This window comes from Pezoporus occidentalis, unplaced genomic scaffold (genome assembly GCF_034315485.1).
Source record: "Pezoporus occidentalis ecotype Australia unplaced genomic scaffold, CSIRO_AGI_Poc_V1 ctg1861, whole genome shotgun sequence".
Classification (NCBI taxonomy): domain Eukaryota; kingdom Metazoa; phylum Chordata; class Aves; order Psittaciformes; family Psittacidae; genus Pezoporus; species Pezoporus occidentalis.
This window is the reverse complement of record NW_026913706.1, coordinates 1-23,494: the sequence shown is the minus strand read 5'-3', so window position 1 is coordinate 23,494 and position 23,494 is coordinate 1. Positions and strand designations below refer to the sequence as shown.

Here is a 23,494-nt window from a genome sequence, read left to right as displayed (position 1 = left end):
GGGCTCTATGGGGTCTATGGGGTCTGTGGGGTCTGTGGGGTCTATGGGGTCTATGGGGCTCTATGGGGCTCTGTGGGGTCTATGGGGCTCTATGGGGCGCTATGGGGTCTATGGGGCTCTATGGGGCTCTATGGGGTCTGTGGGGTCTATGGGGTCTATGGGGCTCTGTGGGGTCTATGGGGCTCTATGGGGGTCTGTGGGGCTCTATGGGGGGCTATGGGGTCTATGGGGCTCTATGGGGTCTCTATGGGGGTCTGTGGGGGTCTATGGGGCTCTGTGGGGTCTCTGTGGGGTCTCTATGGGGCTCTGGGGTTCTATGGGGTGCTATGGGGTCTATGGGGCTCTGTGGGGTCTATGGGGCTCTATGGGGCTCAGTGGGGTCTGTGAGGCTCTATGGGGTCTGTGGCTTTTATGGGGTCTATGGGGCTCTGTGGGTTTCTATTGGTCTCTATGGGGCTCTATGGGGTCTATGGGGCTCTGTGGGGCTCTATGGGGTCTATGGGGCTCTGTGGGGCTCTATGGGGTCTATGGGTTTCTATGGGGCTCTATGGGGTCTATGGGTTTCTATGGGGCTCTATGGGGTCTATGGGTTTCTATGGGGCTCTATGGTCTCTATGTGTCTCTATGTGTCTCTATGTGTCTCTATGGGTCTCTATGTGTCTCTATGGGTCCCCATGTCTCTCTATGTGTCTCCATGTGTCTCTATGTGTCTCTATGTGTCTCTATGTGTCTCTATGGGTCTCTATGGGTCTCTATGGGTCTCTATGTGTCTCTATGGGTCTCTATGGGTCTCTATGGGTCTCTATGTGTCCCTATGTGTCTCTATGTGTCTCTATGTGTCTATGTGTCCCTATGTGTCTCTATGTGTCTCTATGTGTCCCTATGTGTCTCTATGTGTCTCTATGGGTCTCTATGTGTCTCTATGGGTCCCCATGTCTCTCTATGTGTCTCTATGGGTCCCCATGTCTCTCTATGTGTCTCCATGTCTCTCTATGTGTCTCCATGTGTCTCTATGTGTCTCTATGGGTCTCTATGGGTCTCTATGTGTCTCTATGTGTCTCTATGTGTCTCTATGTGTCTCTATGGGTCTCTATGTGTCTCTATGTGTCTCTATGGGTCTCAATGGTCTCTATGTGTCTCTATGTGTCTCTATGTGTCTCTATGGGTCTCTATGGGTCTCTATGTGTCTCTATGTGTCTCTATGTGTCTCTATGTGTCCCTATGGGTCTCTATGTGTCTCTATGTGTCTCTATGGGTCTCAATGGTCTCTATGTGTCTCTATGTGTCTCTATGTGTCTCTATGGGTCTCTATGGGTCCCTATGGGTCTCTATGTGTCTCTATGTGTCTCTATGTGTCTCTATGTGTCTCTATGTGTCTCTATGTGTCTCTATGTGTCTCTATGTGTCTCTATGTGTCTCTATGTGTCTCTATGGGTCCCTATGTGTCTCTATGTGGTCTCTATGGGTCTATGTGTCCCTATGGGTCCCTATGGGTCCCTATGTGTCCCTATGGGTCCCTATGGGTCCCTATGGGTCTCTATGTGTCTCTATGGGTCCCTATGGGTCCCTATGTGTCCCTATGTGTCCCTATGGGTCCCTATGGGTCCCTATGTCTCTCTATGGGTCTCTCTGGCGCCGCAGGGTGAAGCAGGCGCTGGCGCAGGAGCAGGACGCGGCGCGGTGCCAGGTGCTGCAGGGCCGCCAGGGGGCGCTCAAGGTCAGCGCCAACTCCGTGTACGGCTTCACCGGGGCGCAGGCGGGGCGGCTGCCGTGCCTGGAGGTCAGCCAGGTGAGGCCTGACCCACAGCGACACATAGCGGGACCCATAGCGACCATAGGGACCCATAGGGACCATAGAGACCCATAGAGACCCATAGAGACACATAGAGACACATAGAGACACATAGAGACACATAGAGACCCATAGCACCCATAGAGACCCATAGCCCCCATAGTGCCCCATAGCACCCATAGAGCCCCATAGTGCCCCATAGCACCCATAGCACCCCATAGCCCCCATAGCCCCCATAGCCCCCATAGCACCCATAGCCCCCCCATAGCACCCATACCCCCCCCAGCACCCATAGCCCCCATAGCCCCCATAGCCCCCATAGCGCCCCATAGCGCCCCATAGCCCCCATAGCCCCCATAGCGCCCCATAGCCCCATAGCACCCCATAGCGCCCCATAGCCCCATAGCCCCCATAGCGCCCATAGCCCCCCATGGACCCCATAGCACACATAGCACCCATAGCGCCCCATCGCGCCCCATAGCAGCGCTCTCCCCAGAGCGTGACGGCCTTCGGGCGCCAGATGATCGAGCGCACGAAGCAGCTGGTGGAGGCCCGGTACTGCCTGGCCCAGGGCTTCCCGGCCGATGCCAAGGTGGGGCCTGTGGGGGGGGTTATGGGGGGCTATGGGGTGGGCTATGGGGCGGGCTGTGGGGTGGGCTATGGGGGGCTAAGGGGGGAGGCAAGAGATGGGGTCACATCCTGCTATGGGGGGGACAATGGGGCTATGGGGCTCAGGGCTATGGGGAGGGCCTCAAGATGCAGGCCATGCACAGGTCCCATCCTGCCGGGCCCATTGGGGACAGTGGGGCTATGGGGTGGGCTATGGGGCGGGCTATGGGGGCACATCCTGCTGGGCTATGGGGGCTGTGGGGGGGCTATGGGGTGGCTATGGGGGCTGTGGGGCAGGCTGAAGGGGTGGGCTATCCTGCACCATTCCCATTGGGGACAATGGGGCTATGGGGTGGGCTATGGGGTGGGAGCAGCAGCGAAGAGATAGGGGTCACATCCTGCTCTGGTCCCATTGGGGATGCTGGGGCTATGGGGTGGGCTATGGGGTGGGAGGAGCAGTGAAGAGATAGGGGTCACATCCTGCTCTGTTCCCATTGGGGACAGTGGGGCTATGGGGTGGGAGCAGCAGTGAAGAGATAGGGGTCACATCCTGCTCTGTTCCCATTGGGGATGCTGGGGCTATGGGGCTCAGCACCAGCATCGTGGGCCTATGGGGCCATGCTATGGTCCCATGGCATATGGATGCTGGGGGGGGTGGGCTATGGGGGGGGGCAGGGGTGGGGGGTCACATGGGGGGCTATGGGGTGGGCATTGGGGATGGGGGCTATGGGGTGGGCTATGGGGGGCTATGGGGAGGCTATGGGGAGGGCTGTGGGGCGGGCTATGGGGCGGGCTATGGGGGCTATGGGGTGGGCTATGGGGGGCTATGGGGTGGGCTATGGGGCGGGCTATGGGGCGGGCTGTGGGGGCTATGGGGTGGTCTATGGGGGTTATGGGGTGGGCTATGGGGAGGGCTATGGGGCAGGCTATGGGGCGGGCTCCGGGGGGCTATGGGGCAGGCTATGGGGGGCTATGGGGGGGCTATGGGGTGGGCTATGGGGTGAGCTATGGGGGGCTATGGGGTGGCCTGTGGGGGGCTATAGGGGGGCTATGGGGGGCTATGTGGGACATGGACTCTGTCATGTCCCTATGTATCCCTATGGGTCCCTATGGGTCCCTATGGGTCTCTATGTGTCCCTATGGGTCCCTATGGGTCTCTGCCCCCCAGGTGATCTATGGGGACACGGACTCGGTCATGTCCCTATGGGTCCCTATGGGTCCCTGTGTATCCCTATGTGTCCCTATGTGTCCCTATGGGTCCCTATGGGTCTCTGCCCCCCAGGTGATCTATGGGGACACGGACTCGGTCATGTCCCTATAGGTCCCTGTGTATCCCTATGGGTCCCTGTGTATCCCTATGGGTCCCTATGGGTCCCTATGTGTCCCTATGGGTCTCTATGGGTCCCTATGGGTCCCTATGGGTCTCTATGGGTCCCTATGGGTCTCTATGTGTCCCTATGGGTCTCTCTGCCCCCCAGGTGATCTATGGGGACACGGACTCGGTCATGTCCCTATGGGTCCCTATGGGTCCCTATGGGTCTCTATGGGTCTCTATGGGTCCCTATGGGTCTCTATGGGTCCCTATGTATCCCTATGGGTCTCTATGGGTTCCTATGGGTCTCTGCCCCCCAGGTGATCTATGGGGACACGGACTCGGTCATGTCCCTATGGGTCCCTATGTATCCCTATGTGTCCCTATGGGTCCCTATGGGTCCCTATGGGTCCCTATGTGTCCCTATGGGTCCCTATGGGTCTCTGCCCCCCAGGTGATCTATGGGGACACGGACTCGGTCATGTGCCGCCTGGGGGTGCCCACGGTGCCCGAGGCCATGGCCATGGGGCGCGAGGTGGCGGCCTGGGTGTCCGAGCACTTCCCCGCCCCCATCCAGCTCCAGTTCGAGAAGGTCAGCACGGAGCTGGGGGGCGCTATGGGGCGCTATGGGGCGCTATGGGGCGCTATGGGGCTGGGGGCGCTATGGGGCTGGGGGCGCAATGGGGCGCTAAGGGGTGCTATGGGGGCTATGGGGCTCTATGGGGTTATGGGGCTGGGGGGCTATGGGGCGCTATGGGGCGCTATGGGGGGGCGCTATGGGGCTGGGGGGCCTATGGGGCGCTATGGGGCGCTATGGGGCTGGGGGCGCTATGGGGCGCTATGGGCTGGGGGCGCTATGGGGCTGGGGGCGCTATGGGGTGCTATGGGGCTGGGGAGGGCAGTAATGGGGCGCTATGGGGCGCTATGGGGCGGCTATGGGGTGCTATGGGGCTGGGGGGGGGCTGGGGGGGTATGGGGCTATGGGGCGCTATGGGGCTGGGGGCGCTATGGGGCTGGGGGGGTATGGGGCTGGGGGCGCTATGGGGCGCTATGGGGCGCTATGGGGCTGGGGGCGCTATGGGGCTGGGGGCGCTATGGGGCGCTATGGGGCTGGGGGCGCTATGGGGAGCTATGGGGCTGGGGGGAGTATGGGGCGCTATGGGGCTGGGGGGCTATGGGGCGCTATGGGACGCTATGGGGCTGGGGGCGCTATGGGGCTGGGGGGGCTATGGGGTGTTATGGGGCTGGGGGGCTATGGGGCGCTATGGGGCTGGGGGTGCTATGGGGCTGGGGGGGGGCTGGGGCGCTATGGGGCTGGGGGTGCTATGGGGTTGGGGGGTGCTATGGGGCTGGGGAGGTGCTATGGGGTTGGGGGGTGCTATGGGGCTGGGGGGTGCTATGGGGCTGGGGGGCGCTATGGGGTGCTATGGGGTGCTATGGGGCGCTATGGGGCTGGGGGCACTATGGGGCTCTATGGGGCTGGGTCCCATGGGGCTCTATGGGGCTGGGGGATATGGGGCGCTATGGGGCTGGGGGGGCAATGGGGCGCTATGGGAGGTATGGGTGCTATGGGGCTGGGGGATATGGGGCGCTATGGGGCTGGGGGGGCAATGGGGCGCTATGGGAGGTATGGGTGCTATGGGGCTGGGGGGGTATGGGGTGCTATGGGGCTGGGGGCGCTATGGGGTGCTATGGGGCTGGGGGAGCTATGGGGCGCTATGGGGGCTATGGGGCATTATGGGGGCTATGGTTGCTATGAGTCGCTATGGGTCTCTATGGGTCTCTATGTGTCTCTATGGGTTTCTATGGGTCTCTATGGGTCTCTATGGGTCTCTATGGGTCTCTATGGGTTTCTATGGGTCTCTATGTGTCTCTATGGGTCTCTATGGGTCTCTATGTCCCTCTATGGGTCTCTATGGGTCCCTATGTGTCCCTATGTGTCTCTATGTGTCTCTATGGGTCCCTATGGGTCTCTCTATGTGTCTCTATGTGTCTCTATGGGTCTCTGTGGGTCTCTATGGGTCCCTATGGGTCTCTATGTGTCTCTATGGGTCCCGCTATGGGTCTCTCTATGGGTCCCAGGTGTACTGCCCCTACCTGCTCATCAGCAAGAAGCGCTACGCCGGGCTCTGTTTCCCGTCGTGCCCCACGGCGGCGCCCGCGCTGGACTGCAAGGGGCTGGAGGCGGTGCGCAGGGACAACTGCCCCCTGGCGGCCAGGCTCGTCACGGCGTGTCTGCGCCGCATCCTGCTGCACCGGTGAGGGCGCTATGGGGCGCTATGGGGCGCTGTGGGGCGCTATGGGGCGCTATGGGGCGCTGTGGGGCGCTATGGGGTGCTATGGGGCGCTATGGGGCGGTGTGGGGCGCTATGGGGCGGGATGGGGCGCTATGGGGCGCTATGGGGCGGTGTGGGGAGATGGGGGGCTGGAGGCGGTGCGCAGGGACAACTGCCCCCTGGCGGCCAGGCTCGTCACGGCGTGTCTGCGCCGCATCCTGCTGCACCGGTGAGGGCGCTATGGGGCGCTATGGGGCGCGCTATGGGGCGCTGTGGGGCGCTATGGGGCGCTATGGGGCGCGCTATGGGGCGCTATGGGGTGCGCTATGGGGCGCTATGGGGCGGGGTGGGGAGATGGGGGGCTGGAGGCGGTGCGCAGGGACAACTGCCCCCTGGCGGCCAGGCTCGTCACGGCGTGTCTGCGCCGCATCCTGCTGCACCGGTGAGGGCGCTATGGGGCGCTATGGGGCGCTGTGGGGCGCTATGGGGCGCTATGGGGCGCACTATGGGGCGCTATGGGGCGCTGTGGGGCGCTGTGGGGCGCTATGGTGCGCGCTATGGGGCGCTATGGGGCGCTATGGGGCGCTATGGTGCGCGCTATGGGGCACTATGGGGCGCTATGGGGCGCTATGGGGCGCTGTGGGGCACGCTATGGGGCGCTATGGGGCGGTGTGGGGAGATGGGGGGCTGGAGGCGGTGCGCAGGGACAACTGCCCCCTGGCGGCCAGGCTCGTCACGGCGTGTCTGCGCCGCATCCTGCTGCACCGGTGAGGGCGCTATGGGGCGCTATGGGGCGCTATGGGGCGCTGTGGGGCGCTATGGGGTGCTGTGGGGCGCGCTATGGGGCGGGGTGGGGCGCTATGGGGCGCTATGGGGCACTATGGGGCGCTATGGGGCTCACTATGGGGCGCTATGGGGCGCTATGGGGCTCGCTATGGGGCGCTATGGGGCGGGGTGGGGGGCAGTGTGGCGGTGCGCAGGGACAACTGCCCCCTGGCGGCCAGGCTCGTCACGGCGTGTCTGCGCCGCATCCTGCTGCACCGGTGAGGGCGCTATGGGGCGCTATGGGGCGCTGTGGGGTGCGCTATGGGGCGGGATGGGGCGCTGTGGGGCGCTATGGGGCGCTATGGGGTGCGGTGTGGGGAGATGGGGGGCTGGAGGCGGTGCGCAGGGACAACTGCCCCCTGGCGGCCAGGCTCGTCACGGCGTGTCTGCGCCGCATCCTGCTGCACCGGTGAGGGCGCTATGGGGCGCTATGGGGGGCTATGGGGCGCGCTATGGGGCGCTATGGGGCGCTGTGGGGCGCTGTGGGGCGCTGTGGGGGGCGCTATGGGGCGCTATGGGGCGGGGTGGGGCGCGCTATGGGGCGCTATGGGGCGCTGTGGGGCGCTATGGGGCGCTATGGGGCGGTGTGGGGAGATGGGGGGCTGGAGGCGGTGCGCAGGGACAACTGCCCCCTGGCGGCCAGGCTCGTCACGGCGTGTCTGCGCCGCATCCTGCTGCACCGGTGAGGGCGCTATGGGGCGCTATGGGGCGCTATGGGGCGCTATGGGGCGCTGTGGGGAGATGGGGGGCTGGAGGCGGTGCGCAGGGACAACTGCCCCCTGGCGGCCAGGCTCGTCACGGCGTGTCTGCGCCGCATCCTGCTGCACCGGTGAGGGCGCTATGGGGCGCTATGGGGCGCTATGGGGCGCTGTGGGGCGCTATGGGGCGCTATGGGGCACTATGGGGCGCGCTATGGGGCGCTATGGGGCGCTATGGGGCGCTGTGGGGAGATGGGGGGCTGGAGGCGGTGCGCAGGGACAACTGCCCCCTGGCGGCCAGGCTCGTCACGGCGTGTCTGCGCCGCATCCTGCTGCACCGGTGAGGGCGCTATGGGGCGCTATGGGGCGCTATGGGGCGCGCTATGGGGCGCGCTATGGGGCGCTATGGGGCGCTATGGGGCGGGATGGGGCGCTATGGGGCGCTATGGGGCGGGATGGGGCGCTATGGGGCGCTATGGGGCGGGGTGGGGAGATGGGGGGCGGTGTGGCGGTGCGCAGGGACAACTGCCCCCTGGCGGCCAGGCTCGTCACGGCGTGTCTGCGCCGCATCCTGCTGCACCGGTGAGGGCGCTATGGGGCGCTATGGGGCGGGATGGGGCGCTGTGGGGCGCTATGGGGCGCTATGGGGCGCTATGGGGCGCGCTATGGGGCGCTATGGGGCGGTGTGGGGAGATGGGGGGCTGGAGGCGGTGCGCAGGGACAACTGCCCCCTGGCGGCCAGGCTCGTCACGGCGTGTCTGCGCCGCATCCTGCTGCACCGGTGAGGGCCATGGGGGGCTGTGGGGCGCTATGGGGCGCTGTGGGTCACTGATGCTCGCTGTGGGTCGCTGTGGGGCAGGGACCCGGCGGGCGCGGTGCTGCACGCGCAGGAGGGTCTCTATGGGTCAGTGATGTTTGCTGTGGGTCAGTGATGCTCTATGGGTCAGTGATGTTTGCTGTGGGTCGCTATGGGTCACTGATGCTCTATGGGTCGCTGTGGGGCAGGGACCCCGCGGGCGCGGTGCTGCACGCGCAGGAGGGTCTCTGTGGGTCGCTATGGGTCACCGATGCTCTCTATGGGTCGCTATGGGTCACCGATGCTCTCTATGGGTCGCTATGGGTCAGTGATGCTCTGTGGGTCGCTATGGGTCAGTGATGCTCTCTATGGGGCAGGGACCCCGCGGGCGCGGTGCTGCACGCACAGGAGGTGATCTGTGGGTCGCTATGGGTCGCTATGGGTCAGTGATGCTCTGTGGGTCAGTGATGTTTGCTATGGGTCGCTATGGGTCAGTGATGCTCTCTATGGGGCAGGGACCCCGCGGGCGCGGTGCTGCACGCGCAGGAGGTGATCTGTGGGTCAGTGATGCTCTATGGGTCGCTGTGGGTCAGTGATGCTCTGTGGGTCGCTATGGGTCAGTGATGCTCTCTATGGGGCAGGGACCCCGCGGGCGCGGTGCTGCACGCGCAGGAGGGTCTCTATGGGTCAGTGATGCTCTATGGGTCAGTGATGCTCTATGGGTCAGTGATGTTTGCTATGGGTCGCTATGGGTCAGTGATGTTTGCTATGGGTCGCTGTGGGGCAGGGACCCCGCGGGCGCGGTGCTGCACGCGCAGGAGGTGATCTGTGGGTCAGTGATGCTCTGTGGGTCAGTGATGCTCTATGGGTTGCTATGGGTCACTGATGCTCTCTATGGGTCGCTGTGGGGCAGGGACCCCGCGGGCGCGGTGCTGCACGCGCAGGAGGTGATCTGTGGGTCAGTGATGCTCTCTATGGGTCGCTGTGGGGCAGGGACCCGGCGGGCGCGGTGCTGCACGCGCAGGAGGGTTGCTGTGGGTCAGTGATGCTCTATGGGTCAGTGATGCTCTGTGGGTCAGTGATGCTCTATGGGTCGCTATGGGTCGCTATGGGTCAGTGATGCTCTATGGGTCAGTGATGCTCTATGGGTCGCTATGGGTCAGTGATGCTCTCTATGGGGCAGGGACCCCGCGGGCGCGGTGCTGCACGCGCAGGAGGGTCTCTGTGGGTCAGTGATGCTCTATGGGTCGCTATGGGTCAGTGATGCTCTGTGGGTCGCTGTGGGTCACCGATGCTCTCTATGGGGCAGGGACCCGGCGGGTGCGGTGCTGCACGCGCAGGAGGTGATCTGTGGGTCAGTGATGCTCTATGGGTCGCTATGGGTCAGTGATGCTCTCTATGGGGCAGGGACCCCGCGGGCGCGGTGCTGCACGCGCAGGAGGTGATCTGTGGGTCGCTATGGGTCGCTATGGGTCACCGATGCTCTCTATGGGTCAGTGATGCTCTGTGGGTCGCTATGGGTCACCGATGCTCTCTATGGGTCGCTGTGGGGCAGGGACCCCGCGGGCGCGGTGCTGCACGCGCAGGAGGTGATCTGTGGGTCAGTGATGCTCTATGGGTCAGTGATGCTCTGTGGGTCAGTGATGTTTAATATGGGTCGCTATGGGTCACTGATGCTCTCTATGGGTCGCTGTGGGTTGCTATGGGTCACCGATGCTCTCTATGGGTCAGTGATGCTCTGTGGGTCGCTATGGGTCAGTGATGCTCTCTATGGGGCAGGGACCCCGCGGGCGCGGTGCTGCACGCGCAGGAGGTGATCTGTGGGTCGCTATGGGTCGCTATGGGTCACCGATGCTCTCTATGGGTCAGTGATGCTCTGTGGGTCGCTATGGGTCACCGATGCTCTCTATGGGTCGCTGTGGGGCAGGGACCCCGCGGGCGCGGTGCTGCACGCGCAGGAGGTGATCTGTGGGTCAGTGATGCTCTATGGGTCAGTGATGCTCTGTGGGTCAGTGATGCTCTATGGGTCAGTGATGCTCTGTGGGTCAGTGATGCTCTGTGGGTCACTGATGCTCTATGGGTCAGTGATGCTCTATGGGTCAGTGATGCTCTGTGGGTCACTGATGCTCTATGGGTCAGTGATGCTCTATGGGTCAGTGATGCTCTGTGGGTCACTGATGCTCTATGGGTCAGTGATGCTCTATGGGTCAGTGATGCTCTATGGGTCAGTGATGCTCTATGGGTCAGTGATGCTCTATGGGTCACTGATGCTCTCTATGGGTCGCTGTGGGGCAGGGACCCCGCGGGCGCGGTGCTGCACGCGCAGGAGGTGATCTGTGGGTCAGTGATGCTCTATGGGTCAGTGATGCTCTATGGGTCAGTGATGTTTGCTGTGGGTCAGTGATGCTCTCTATGGGTCACCGATGCTCTCTATGGGGCAGGGACCCCGCGGGCGCGGTGCTGCACGCGCAGGAGGTGATCTGTGGGTCAGTGATGCTCTATGGGTCAGTGATGCTCTATGGGTCAGTGATGCTCTCTATGGGTCGCTATGGGTCACCGATGCTCTCTATGGGGCAGGGACCCGGCGGGCGCGGTGCTGCACGCGCAGGAGGGTCTCTGTGGGTCACTGATGCTCTGTGGGTCGCTACGGCTCAGTGATGCTCTGTGGGTCAGTGATGTTTGCTATGGGTCGCTATGGGTCAGTGATGCTCTCTATGGGTCGCTATGGGTCAGTGATGCTCTATGGGTCAGTGATGCTCGCTATGGGTCACCGATGCTCTCTATGGGTCGCTGTGGGTCGCTATGGGTCGCTATGGGTCAGTGATGCTCTCTATGGGGCAGGGACCCCGCGGGCGCGGTGCTGCACGCGCAGGAGGTGATCTGTGGGTCAGTGATGCTCTATGGGTCAGTGATGCTCTATGGGTCAGTGATGTTTGCTGTGGGTCGCTATGGGTCACTGGTGCTCGCTATGGGTCGCTGTGGGGCAGGGACCCCGCGGGCGCGGTGCTGCACGCGCAGGAGGTGATCTGTGGGTCGCTATGGGTCGCTATGGGTCAGTGATGCTCTGTGGGTCGCTGTGGGTCAGTGATGCTCTGTGGGTCGCTATGGGTCAGTGATGCTCGCTGTGGGTCAGTGATGCTCTCTATGGGTCACTGATGCTCTATGGGTCGCTGTGGGTCGCTATGGGTCAGTGATGCTCTCTATGGGGCAGGGATCCCGCGGGCGCGGTGCTGCACGCGCAGGAGGGTCGCTGTGGGTCAGTGATGCTCTGTGGGTCGCTGTGGGTCAGTGATGTTTGCTATGGGTCGCTATGGGTCAGTGATGCTCTATGGGTCAGTGATGCTCTCTATGGGGCAGGGACCCCGCGGGCGCGGTGCTGCACGCGCAGGAGGTGATCTGTGGGTCAGTGATGCTCTATGGGTCAGTGATGCTCTATGGGTCGCTATGGGTCAGTGATGCTCTATGGGTCAGTGATGCTCTGTGGGTCAGTGATGCTCTATGGGTCGCTATGGGTCGCTATGGGTCAGTGATGCTCTATGGGTCAGTGATGCTCTATGGGTCGCTATGGGTCAGTGATGCTCTCTATGGGGCAGGGACCCCGCGGGCGCGGTGCTGCACGCGCAGGAGGTGATCTGTGGGTCGCTATGGGTCAGTGATGCTCTATGGGTCAGTGATGCTCTGTGGGTCAGTGATGCTCTATGGGTCAGTGATGCTCTATGGGTCGCTATGGGTCAGTGATGCTCTATGGGTCAGTGATGCTCTCTATGGGTCACTGATGCTCTATGGGTCGCTATGGGGCAGGGACCCCGCGGGCGCGGTGCTGCACGCGCAGGAGGTGATCTGTGGGTCGCTATGGGTCAGTGATGCTCTATGGGTCAGTGATGCTCTGTGGGTCAGTGATGCTCTATGGGTCAGTGATGCTCTATGGGTCGCTATGGGTCAGTGATGCTCTATGGGTCAGTGATGCTCTCTATGGGTCACTGATGCTCTATGGGTCGCTATGGGGCAGGGACCCCGCGGGCGCGGTGCTGCACGCGCAGGAGGGTCTCTATGGGTCAGTGATGCTCTGTGGGTCACTGATGCTCTCTATGGGTCGCTGTGGGTCGCTATGGGTCAGTGATGCTCTATGGGTTGCTGTGGGTCAGTGATGCTCTCTATGGGTCGCTGTGGGGCAGGGACCCCGCGGGCGCGGTGCTGCACGCGCAGGAGGTGATCTGTGGGTCAGTGATGCTCTATGGGTCAGTGATGCTCTGTGGGTCGCTATGGGTCGCTGTGGCTCAGTGATGCTCTCTATGGGGCAGGGACCCGGCGGGCGCGGTGCTGCAGGCGCAGGAGGTGATCTGTGGGTTGCTATGGGTCGCTATGGGTCAGTGATGCTCTATGGGTCAGTGATGCTCTGTGGGTCGCTATGGGTCAGTGATGCTCTGTGGGTCACTGATGCTCGCTATGGGTCGCTATGGGTCGCTATGGGTCACCGATGCTCTCTATGGGTCACCGATGCTCTCTATGGGGCAGGGACCCGGCGGGCGCGGTGCTGCACGCGCAGGAGGGTCTCTATGGGTCAGTGATGCTCTATGGGTCAGTGATGCTTGCTGTGGGTTGCTGTGGGTCAGTGATGCTCTATGGGTCAGTGATGCTCTGTGGGTCACTGATGCTCTATGGGTCACCGATGCTCTCTATGGGGCAGGGACCCCGCGGGCGCGGTGCTGCACGCGCAGGAGGTGATCTCGGACCTGCTCTGTGACCGCCTGGACCTCTCCCAGCTCGTGATCACCAAGGAGCTGACCCGCGCCGCACGCGACTACGCCGCCCCCCAGCCCCACGTCAGCCTGGCCCAGAGGTGGGCGCCCCATAGGGACCCATAGGGACCCATAGGGACCCATAGAAACCCCATAGGGACCCATAGGGACCCATAGAAACCCCATAGGGACCCATAGGCACCCCATAGAAACCCCATAGGGACCCCATAGAAACCCATGGACACCCCATAGAGACCCCATAGAGACCCCATAGAAACCCCATAGGGACCCCATAGGCACCCCATAGGGACCCCATAGAAACCCATGGACACCCCATAGGCACCCATAGGGACCCCATAGGCACCCCATGGACACCCATAGAGACCCCATAGGGACCCCATAGAGACCCCATGGACACCCCATAGGGACCCATGGGCACCCCATAGGGACCCATGGGCACCCCATAGACACCAATGGACACCCCATAGGGACCCCATAGAGACCCCATGGACACCCCATAGGGACCCATGGGCACCCCATAGGGACCCCATAGGGACCCCATAGACACCCATAGGGACCCCATAGAGACCCCATAGGGACCCCATAGGGACCCCATAGGGACCCCATGGACACCCATAGGGACCCCATAGAGACCCCATAGGGACCCCATAGGCACCCATAGGCACCCCATAGAGACCCCATAGAGACCCCATGGACACCCCATAGACACCCCATAGAGACCCCATAGAGACCCCATAGTCACCCCATAGAGACCCCCATAGACACCCCATAGGCATCCATGGACACCCCATTGACACCCCCTATAGTGCCATTATAGCTGCCCCCCATTGCCCCATTGCCATCCCCATTGACACCCCCCATAGCCCCCCCATAGCCCCCCATAGCTGCCCCACAGCTGCCCCCCATTGACACCCCCTATAACCCCCCATAGCCCCCCACAGCTGCCCCACAGCTGCCCCCCATTGCCCCCCATTGCCCCATTGCCATCCCCATTGACACCCCCCATAGCCCCCCACAGCTGCCCCCCCATTGACACCCCCCCATAGCCCCCCCACAGCTGCCCCACAGCTGCCCCCCATTGCCCCATTGATACCCCCTATAGACACCCCCCATAGCCCCCCCATAGCTGCCCCCCATAGCCCCATTGCCATCCCCATTGACACCCCCCATAGCCCCCCATAACCCCCCCACAGCTGCCCCACAGCTGCCCCCCATTGCCCCCCATTGCCCCCCAGGATGCGGCAGCGGGACCCCGGCAGCGCCCCGGCCCTGGGGGACCGCGTCCCCTACGTCATCGTCACCGGGGCCAAGGGGGCGGCCGCCTACACCAGGTCCGAGGTGGGTCCCATAGGGATCAATGGGGAGCGGGACCCATAGGGATCAATGGGGAGCGGGTCCCATAGGGATCAATGGGGAGCGGGACCCATAGGGATCAATGGGGAGCGGGACCCATAGGGATCAATGGGGAGCGGGACCCATAGGGGGCAATGGGGAGCGGGACCCATAGGGGGCAATGGGGAGCGGGACCCATGGGGGGCAATGGGGAGCGGGACCCATAGGGGGCAATGGGGAGCGGGACCCATAGGGATCAATGGGGAGCGGGACCCATGGGGATCAATGGGGAGCGGGACCCATAGGGATCAATGGGGAGCGGGACCCATAGGGATCAATGGGGAGCGGGACCCATGGGGGGCAGTGGGGAGCGGGACCCATAGGGATCAATGGGGAGCGGGACCCATGGGGGGCAATGGGCAGCGGGACCCATAGGGATCAATGGGGAGCGGGACCCATAGGGATCAATGGGGAGCGGGTCCCATAGGGATCAATGGGGAGCGGGTCCCATGGGGGGCAATGGGGAGCGGGACCCATAGGGAGCAATGGGGAGCGGGACCCATAGGGATCAATGGGGAGCGGGTCCCATGGGGATCAATGGGGAGCGGGACCCATAGGGATCAATGGAGAGCGGGACCCATGGGGGGCAATGGGGAGCGGGACCCATGGGGGGCAATGGGGAGCGGGTCCCATGGGGGGCAATGGGGAGCGGGTCCCATGGGGGGCAATGGGGAGCGGGACCCATAGGGATCAATGGGGAGCGGGACCCATAGGGATCAATGGGGAGCGGGACCCATGGGGATCAATGGGGAGCGGGACCCATGGGGATCAATGGGGAGCGGGACCCATAGGGATCAATGGGGAGCGGGACCCATAGGGATCAATGGGGAGCGGGACCCATAGGGATCAATGGGGAGCGGGACCCATGGGGGGCAATGGGGAGCGGGACCCATGGGGATCAATGGGGAGCGGGACCCATGGGGATCAATGGGGAGCGGGTCCCATAGGGGGCAATGGGGAGCGGGACCCATGGGGATCAATGGGGAGCGGGACCCATAGGGATCAATGGGGAGCGGGACCCATAGGGATCAATGGGGAGCGGGACCCATAGGGATCAATGGGGAGCGGGACCCATGGGGATCAATGGGGAGCGGGACCCATAGGGATCAATGGGGAGCGGGACCCATGGGGGGCAATGGGGAGCGGGACCCATAGGGATCAATGGGGAGCGGGACCCATAGGGGGCAATGGGGAGCGGGACCCATGGGGGGCAATGGGGAGCGGGACCCATGGGGATCAATGGGGAGCGGGACCCATAGGGATCAATGGGGAGCGGGACCCATGGGGGGCAATGGGGAGCGGGTCCCATAGGGATCAATGGGGAGCGGGACCCATGGGGGGCAATGGGGAGCGGGACCCATGGGGATCAATGGGGAGCGGGACCCATAGGGATCAATGGGGAGCGGGACCCATAGGGATCAATGGGGAGCGGGACCCATGGGGGGCAATGGGGAGCGGGACCCATAGGGATCAATGGGGAGCGGGACCCATAGGGATCAATGGGGAGCGGGACCCATGGGGGGCAATGGGGAGCGGGACCCATAGGGATCAATGGGGAGCGGGACCCATAGGGATCAATGGGGAGCGGGACCCATGGGGATCAATGGGGAGCGGGACCCATGGGGGGCAATGGGGAGCGGGACCCATAGGGATCAATGGGGAGCGGGACCCATAGGGATCAATGGGGAGCGGGACCCATGGGGATCAATGGGGTGCGGGTCGCTTAGGGGGCACTGGGGAGCGGGACCCATGGGGATCAATGGGGAGCGGGACCCATAGGGATCAATGGGGAGTGGGACCCATAGGGGGCAATGGGGTGCGGGACCCATGGGGGGCAGTGGGTCCCCCATGGGGATCAATGGGCGGGACCCATAGGGATCAGTGGGTCCATGGGGATCAATGGGGAGCGGGACCCATAGGGCTCAATGGGGAGCGGGTCCCATGGGGATCAATGGGGAGCGTGACCCATGGGGATCAATGGGGAGCGGGACCCATAGGGATCAATGGGGAGCGGGACCCATGGGGATCAATGGGGAGCGGGTCCCATAGGGATCAATGGGGAGCGGGACCCATGGGGATCAATGGGGAGCGGGTCCCATAGGGATCAATGGGGAGCATGGGGCTCAATGGGGAGCCCCCATAGGGATCAATGGGGAGCGGGACCCATGGGGCAATGGGGAGCGGGACCCATGGGGATCAATGGGGAGCGGGACCCATGGGGATCAATGGGGAGCGGGTCCCATGGGGATCAATGGGGAGCGGGACCCATAGGGATCAATGGGGAGCGGGACCCATGGGGGGCAATGGGGAGCGGGACCCATGGGGGGCAATGGGGAGCGGGACCCATAGGGATCAATGGGGAGCGGGATCCAGAGGGGGGTCCATCAATGGGGAGCGGGACCCATGGGGATCAATGGGTCCCATGGGGCTCAATGGGTCGGGACCATAGGGGGGCAATGGGGAGCGGGTGCCCATGGGGATCAATGGGGAGCGGGACCCATGGGGATCAATGGGGAGTGGGTGCCCATGGGGCTCAGTGGGGCTCAATGGGTCCCATGGGACTCAATGGGGGGGAGCGGGTCCCATGGGGCTCAGTGGGTGCCATGGAGCTCAGTGGGTCCCATAGGGCTCAATGGGTCCATGGGGCTCAGTGGGGCTCAGTGGGTCCCATAGGGCTCAGTGGGTCCCATGAGGCTCAGTGGGGCTCAGTGGGTCCCATAGGGCTCAATGGGTCCATGGGGCTCAGTGGGGCTCAGTGGGTCCCATAGGGCTCAGTGGGTCCCATGGGGCTCAGTGGGGCTCAGTGGGTCCCATAGGGCTCAGTGGGTCCATGGGGCTCAGTGGGTCCCATAGGGCTCACTGGGTCCATGGGGCTCAGTGGGGCTCAGTGGGTCCCATGGGGCTCAGTGGGTCCCATAGGGCTCAGTGGTGCCATGGGGCTCAGTGGGGCTCAGTGGGTCCCATAGGGCTCAGTGGGTCCCATAGCCATGTGGGGCTCAGTGGGTCCCATAGGGCTCAGTGGGTCCATAGGGCTCAGTGGGGCTCAGTGGGGCTCAATGGGTCCATGGGGCTCAGTGGGGATGTGGGGCTCAGTGGGGCTCGGTGGCTCCATGGGGCTCAGTGGGGTTCAGTGGCTCCATGGGGCTCAGTGGGGATGTGGGGCTCAGTGGGGCTCAGTGGGTGCCATGGGGCTCAGTGGGGCTCGGTGTCTCCATGGGGCTCAGTGGGGCTTAGTGGGGCTGAGTGGGACTGAGTGGGGCTTGGTGGGGATGTGGGGCTCAGTGGGTCCATGGGTCCCAATGAGTCTCAATGGTTCCCAATGGTTCCCAATGGGTCCCAATGGGTCTCAATGGTTCCCAATGGGTCTCAATGGGTCTCAATGGGTCCCAATGGTTCCCAATGGGTCTCAATGGGTCTCAATGGGTCTCAATGGTTCCCAATGGGTCCCAATGGTTCTCAATGGGTCTCAATGGTTCTCAATGGTTCTCAATGGTTCTCAATGGTTTCCAATGGGTCTCAATGGGTCCCTATGGGTCTCCATGGGTCTCTATGGGTCTCTATGTGTCCCTATGGGTCTCAATGGGTCCCAATGGGTCTCCATGGGTCGCTATGGGTCCCTATGGGTCCCTATGGGTCTCACTGGGTCCCTATGGGTCTCTGTGGGTCTGTGTGGGGCGCAGGACCCGCTGTACGCGCTGGAGCACAACCTGCCCATCGACAGCCGCTATTACCTGGAGCAGCAGCTGGGGAAGCCGCTGCTCAGGATCTTCGAGCCCATCCTGGGCGAGGGCCGCGCCGAGAGCGTCCTGCTCCGTGAGAGGGGGACAAAAACTGACCCAAAAACACCCAAAAACAGCCAAAAACACTCAAAAACACCCAAAAACACCCCAAAAACACCCAAAAACACCCCAAAAACACCCAAAAACACCCAAAACCACCCCAAAACTGACAAAAACACCCCAAAACACCCAAAAACAGCCAAAACCAGCCAAAAACAACCCAAAAACAGACAAAAACACCCCCAAAACACCCAAAAACACCCAAAAACACCCAAACACCCCAAAACACCCAAAAACACCCCAAAAACACCCCCAAAAACACCCAAAACACCCCAAAACTGACCCAAAAACACCCCAAAACAGCCAAAAACTGACCAAAAACAGCCAAAAACACCCAAAAACAGCAAAAAACTGACCAAAAACAGCCAAAAACACCCAAAAACAGCCAAAAACACCCCAAAACAGCCTAAAACTGACCAAAAACACCCCAAAACTGACCCCAAAACACAAAAAAACACCCCAGAACTGACCAAAACAACCAAAAACAGCCAAAAAGACCCCCAAAACAACCAAAAACAGCCTAAAACTGACCAAAAACACCCAAAAACTGACCCAAAAATACCCAAAACTGACCCCAAAACACCCCCAAACTGACCCAAAACGACCCCAAAACAGCACAAAAACAGCAAAAAAACACCCAAAAACACGCAAAAACACCCCCAAAACAGCCAAAAACACCCCAAAAACAGCCAAAACCACCCCAAAAACAGCCAAAACCAGCCGAAAACACCCAAAAACTGACCAAAACCAGCCAAAACACCCGAAAACAGCCAAAAACTGACCAAAAACAGCCAAAAACACCCAAAAACAGCAAAAAACTGACCAAAACCAGCCAAAACACCCGAAAACAGCCAAAAACTGACCAAAAACAGCCAAAAACACCCAAAAACAGCAAAAAACTGACCAAAAACACCCAAAAACACCCCAAAAACACCCAAAAACACCCCAAAAACACCCCAAAAACACCCCCAAAACACCCAAAAACAGCAAAAAACACCTAAAAAGAGCCCAAAACTGACAAAAAACAGCCAAAAACACCCAAAAATACCCCAAAAACTGACCAAAAACACCGCCAAAACACCCAAAAACAGCCGAAAACACCCCAAAAACACCCCCAAAACACCCAAAAACAGCAAAAAACACCTAAAAACAGCCAAAACCAGGCCCAAAACAGCCAAAAACACCCAAAAATACCCCCAAAACTGACCAAAACACCCCCAAAACAGCACAAAAACTGACCAAAACACCCAAAACTGACCCAAAAATACCCCAAAACTGCCTAAAACTGACCAAAAACAGCCAAAAACACCCCAAAACTGACCCAAAAACAGCCAAAAACACCCAAAAATTGACCCAAAACCAGCCCAAAACTGACCCAAAACACCCCAAAAATACCCAAAAAACACGCAAAACTGACCCCAAAACACCCAAAACTGACCCCAAAACACCCCAAAACTGACCAAAACTGACCAAAAACACCCAAAACACCCCAAAACTGACCACAAAACACCCAAAAACACCCCAAAACTGACCCCAAAACTGACCCAAAACCAGCACAAAACTGACCAAAATTGACCCAAAAACACCCAAAACACCCCAAACTGACCCAAAACCAGCACAAAAACACCCCAAACCTGACCAAAACCAGCCGAAAAACACCCCAAAACTGACCAAAACCAGCCCCAAAACACCCAAAAACTGACCAAAAACTGACCCAAAACAGGGAAAACCAGCCCCAAAACACCCGAAAACAACCAAAACCAGACAAAACTGACCTAAAACACCCCAAACTGACCCAGAATACCCCAAATCTGACCCAAACTGATCCAAAATACCCCAAATCTGACCCAAAATACCCCAAATTGACCCAAACTCACCCAAAATACCCCAAATCTGACCCAAACTCACCCAAAATACCCCAAATCTGACCCAAACTCACCCAAAATACCCCAAATCTGACCCAAACGGACCCAAAATACCCCAAATCTGACCCAAAATACCCCAAATCTGACCCAAACTGACCCAAAATACCCCAAATCTGACCCAAAATACCCCAAACCTGACCCAAACTCACCCAAAATACCCCAAACTCACCCAAAATACCCCAAACTGACCGAAAATACCCCAAACTGACCCAAACACACCCAAAATACCCCAAACTGACCCAAAATACCCCAAATCTGAACCAAAATACCCCAAATCTGACCCAAACTCACCCAAATCTCCCTTAGGGGGGGTCCCCCCTTTATAACCAATGGGGGATCCCATTTTAACCCAATGGGGGGGTCACTGGGGGGTCCCATTTATAACCTAATGTGGGGGGGCCCCATTGACCCCAATGGAGGGGTCATTGGGGGGCCCCCACTGAACCCAAGGGGGGGTCCCCTTTATAACCCAATGGGGGGTCCCCCTTTATACCCCAATGGGGGGGTCATTGGGGGGGTCCCCTTTATAACCCAATGGGGGGGTCATTGGGGGGGTCCCCTTTATAACCCAATGGGGGGGTCATTGGGGGGGTCCCCTTTATAACCCAATGGGGGGGTCATTGGGGGGTTCCCCCCTTTATAACTCAATGGGGGGGGTCATTGGGGGGGTCCCCCCTTTATAACTCATTGGGGGTCCCCTCTTTATAACCCAATGGGGGGGGTCATTGGGGGGTCCCTTTTATAACCCAATGGGGGTTCCCCCCTTTATAATTGGGGGGTCCCCCCTTTATACCCCAATGGGGGGGTCATTGGGGTGGGTCCCTTTATAACCCAATGGGGTCTCCCCATTGACCCCAATAGGGGGGTCCCCCCTTTATAACCCAATGGGGGGGGTCATTGGGGGGTCCCATTTATACCCCAATGGGGGGTCCCCTCTTTATACCCCATTGGGGGGGGGTCCCCCTTTATAACCCAATGGGGGGGTCATTGTGGGGTCCCCATTGACCCCAATGGGGGCGATCCCCCCTTTCTAACCCAATGGGGGGGGTCATTGGGGGGGTCCCCCCTTTATACCCCAATGGGGGGGGAATCCCCCCTTTATAACCCAATGGGGGGCTCATTGGGGGGGTCCACCCGTTTATACCCCAATAGGGGGGTCATTGGGGGGGTTCCCCAGCATAACCCAATGGAGGGGAGCGTCCCCTCTTGTATAACCCAAGGGGGAGCCGTCCCCCCATTGACCCCACACCCCCCTTGTGCCATAACCCAATGGGGGGGGGCTCCCATTGGATGGGGCAGGGGGAACCCCCCCATGAGCAATGGGGGTCCGGGCTGCGGCTGTGCCATACCCCAATGGGAGGGGGCTCATTGGGGGCACAAGGGAACCCCCCCATAGGGAGCAATACCCCAATGGGGCCATAGGGGCTAGGGGGAGTCATTGGGGAGCGGCTTGACCCCGGGGGTGTGCCCCCCGCCCGTCCCGCAGGGGGCGCTCACACCCGTTCCAAGACGCTGCTGACGGCGCAGGTCGGGGGCGGGGTCTTGGCCTTCGCCACGCGGCGCAGCACGTGCGTGGGCTGCCGGGCCGTACTACAGCAGCACGGTGAGGGGGGGGGCCGGGGTTCCCCCCATAGCGAGCAATGGGAGCGTCCGGGCTGGGGCTGTGCCATAGAGCAACGCTAGGGGGAGCCGCTGAGCGCTGCCCATTGGGGGTCATTGGATGGGGCAAGGGGAACCCCCCCATAGCGAGCAATGGGAGCGTCCCGGCTGCGGCTGTGCCATAGAGCAACGCTAGGGGGAGCCGCTGAGCGCTGCCCATTGGGGAGCACAAGGGAACCCCCCCATAGGGAGCAATGGGAGCGTCCCGGCTGGGGCTGTGCCATAGAGCAACGCTAGGGGGAGCCGGGGGGCGCTGCCCATTGGGGAGCGCAGGGGAACCCCCCCATAGGGAACAATGGGAGCGTCCCGCCTGGGGCTGTGCCATAGAGCAACGCTAGGGGGAGCCGCTGAGCGCTGCCCATTGGGGAGCACAAGGGGAACCCCCCCATACGGAGCAATGGGAGCCCCTGTGCCATAGAGCAACGCTATAGCGGCCCAGCAATAGGGAGCAATGTCCCGGCTGGGGCTGTGCCATAGAGCAACGTTAGGGGGAGCCGCTGAGCGCTGCCCATTGGGGGTCATTGGATGGGGCAGGGGAACCCCCCCATAGGGAACAATGGGAGCGTCCCGGCTGCGGCTGTGCCATAGAGCAACGCTAGGGGGAGCCGCTGAGCGCTGCCCATTGGGGTCCATTGTGTGCTGCCACCCCCCCCATCCCATTGCCCCCCATCGCCCCATAGCTGCCCCCCATTGCCCCTATTGCCCCCATTGCCCCTTATTGCCCCCATTGCTCCCCATTGCTCCCCATTGCCCCCCATTGCCCCTTATTGCTCTATACCTGCCCCCCATTGCCCCTTGTTTGCCCCCATTGCCCCATAACTGCCCCCATTGCCCCTTATTGCCCTAGACCTGCCCCCTCTTGCCCCCTATTTCCCTCCACTGCCCCTTATTTTCCCCCATTGCCCCATAACTGTCTCCCATTGCCCTTTATTGCCCCATAACTTCCCCCTATTGCTGCTTATTGCCCCAAAACTGCCCCCATTGCCCCATAACTGCCCCATAACTGCCCCCCCATTGCCCCATAACTGCCCCATTACCCCATAACTGCCCCCCATTGCCCCATAACTGCCCCATTGCCCCATAACTGCCCCATTGCCCCATAACTGCCCCCCATTGCCCCATAACTGCCCCCCCATTGCCCCATAACTGCCCCCCATTGCCCCATAACTGCCCCCCCATTGCCCCATAACTGCCCCATTGCCCCATAGCTGCCCCCCATTGCCCCATAACTGCCCCCCATTGCCCCATAACTGCCCCATTGCCCCATAACTGCCCCATTACCCCATAACTGCCCCCCATTGCCCCATAACTGCCCCATTGCCCATTGCCCCCCCCTTGCCCCCTACTGCCCCCCATTGCCCCATAACTGCCCCCCCATTGCCCCATAACTGCCCCATTGCCCCATAACTGCCCCATTGCCCCATAACTGCCCCCCATTGCCCCATAACTGCCCCATTGCCCCATAACTGCCCCATAACTGCCCCATAACTGCCCCATTGTCTCCCCCCCCCAGGAGCCGTCTGTGATTTCTGCCGCCAGCGCGAGGCTGAGCTCTACCAGAAGGAGGTGATGGGGGGGGGGCCTATAGGGGGTCTATGGGGTCTATGGGGG

General features: G+C 61.4%; 1 protein-coding gene across 1 annotated transcript; it reads left to right on the top strand.

The window, feature by feature from the left end:
• Nucleotides 1-1,609: 1,609 nt before the first annotated feature.
• On the top strand, nt 1,610-23,474 carry LOC134162283 (DNA polymerase delta catalytic subunit-like; the record flags this gene model as incomplete). The annotated part of the gene is made up of 9 exons (XM_062615923.1): nt 1,610-1,789; nt 2,289-2,384; nt 4,168-4,305; nt 5,796-5,971; nt 12,996-13,148; nt 14,304-14,406; nt 18,141-18,273; nt 21,711-21,827; nt 23,397-23,474. Coding segments are annotated over exons 1-9 (1,174 nt in total), but the record flags the coding sequence as incomplete, so codon positions are not given.
• Nucleotides 23,475-23,494: the final 20 nt, after the last annotated feature.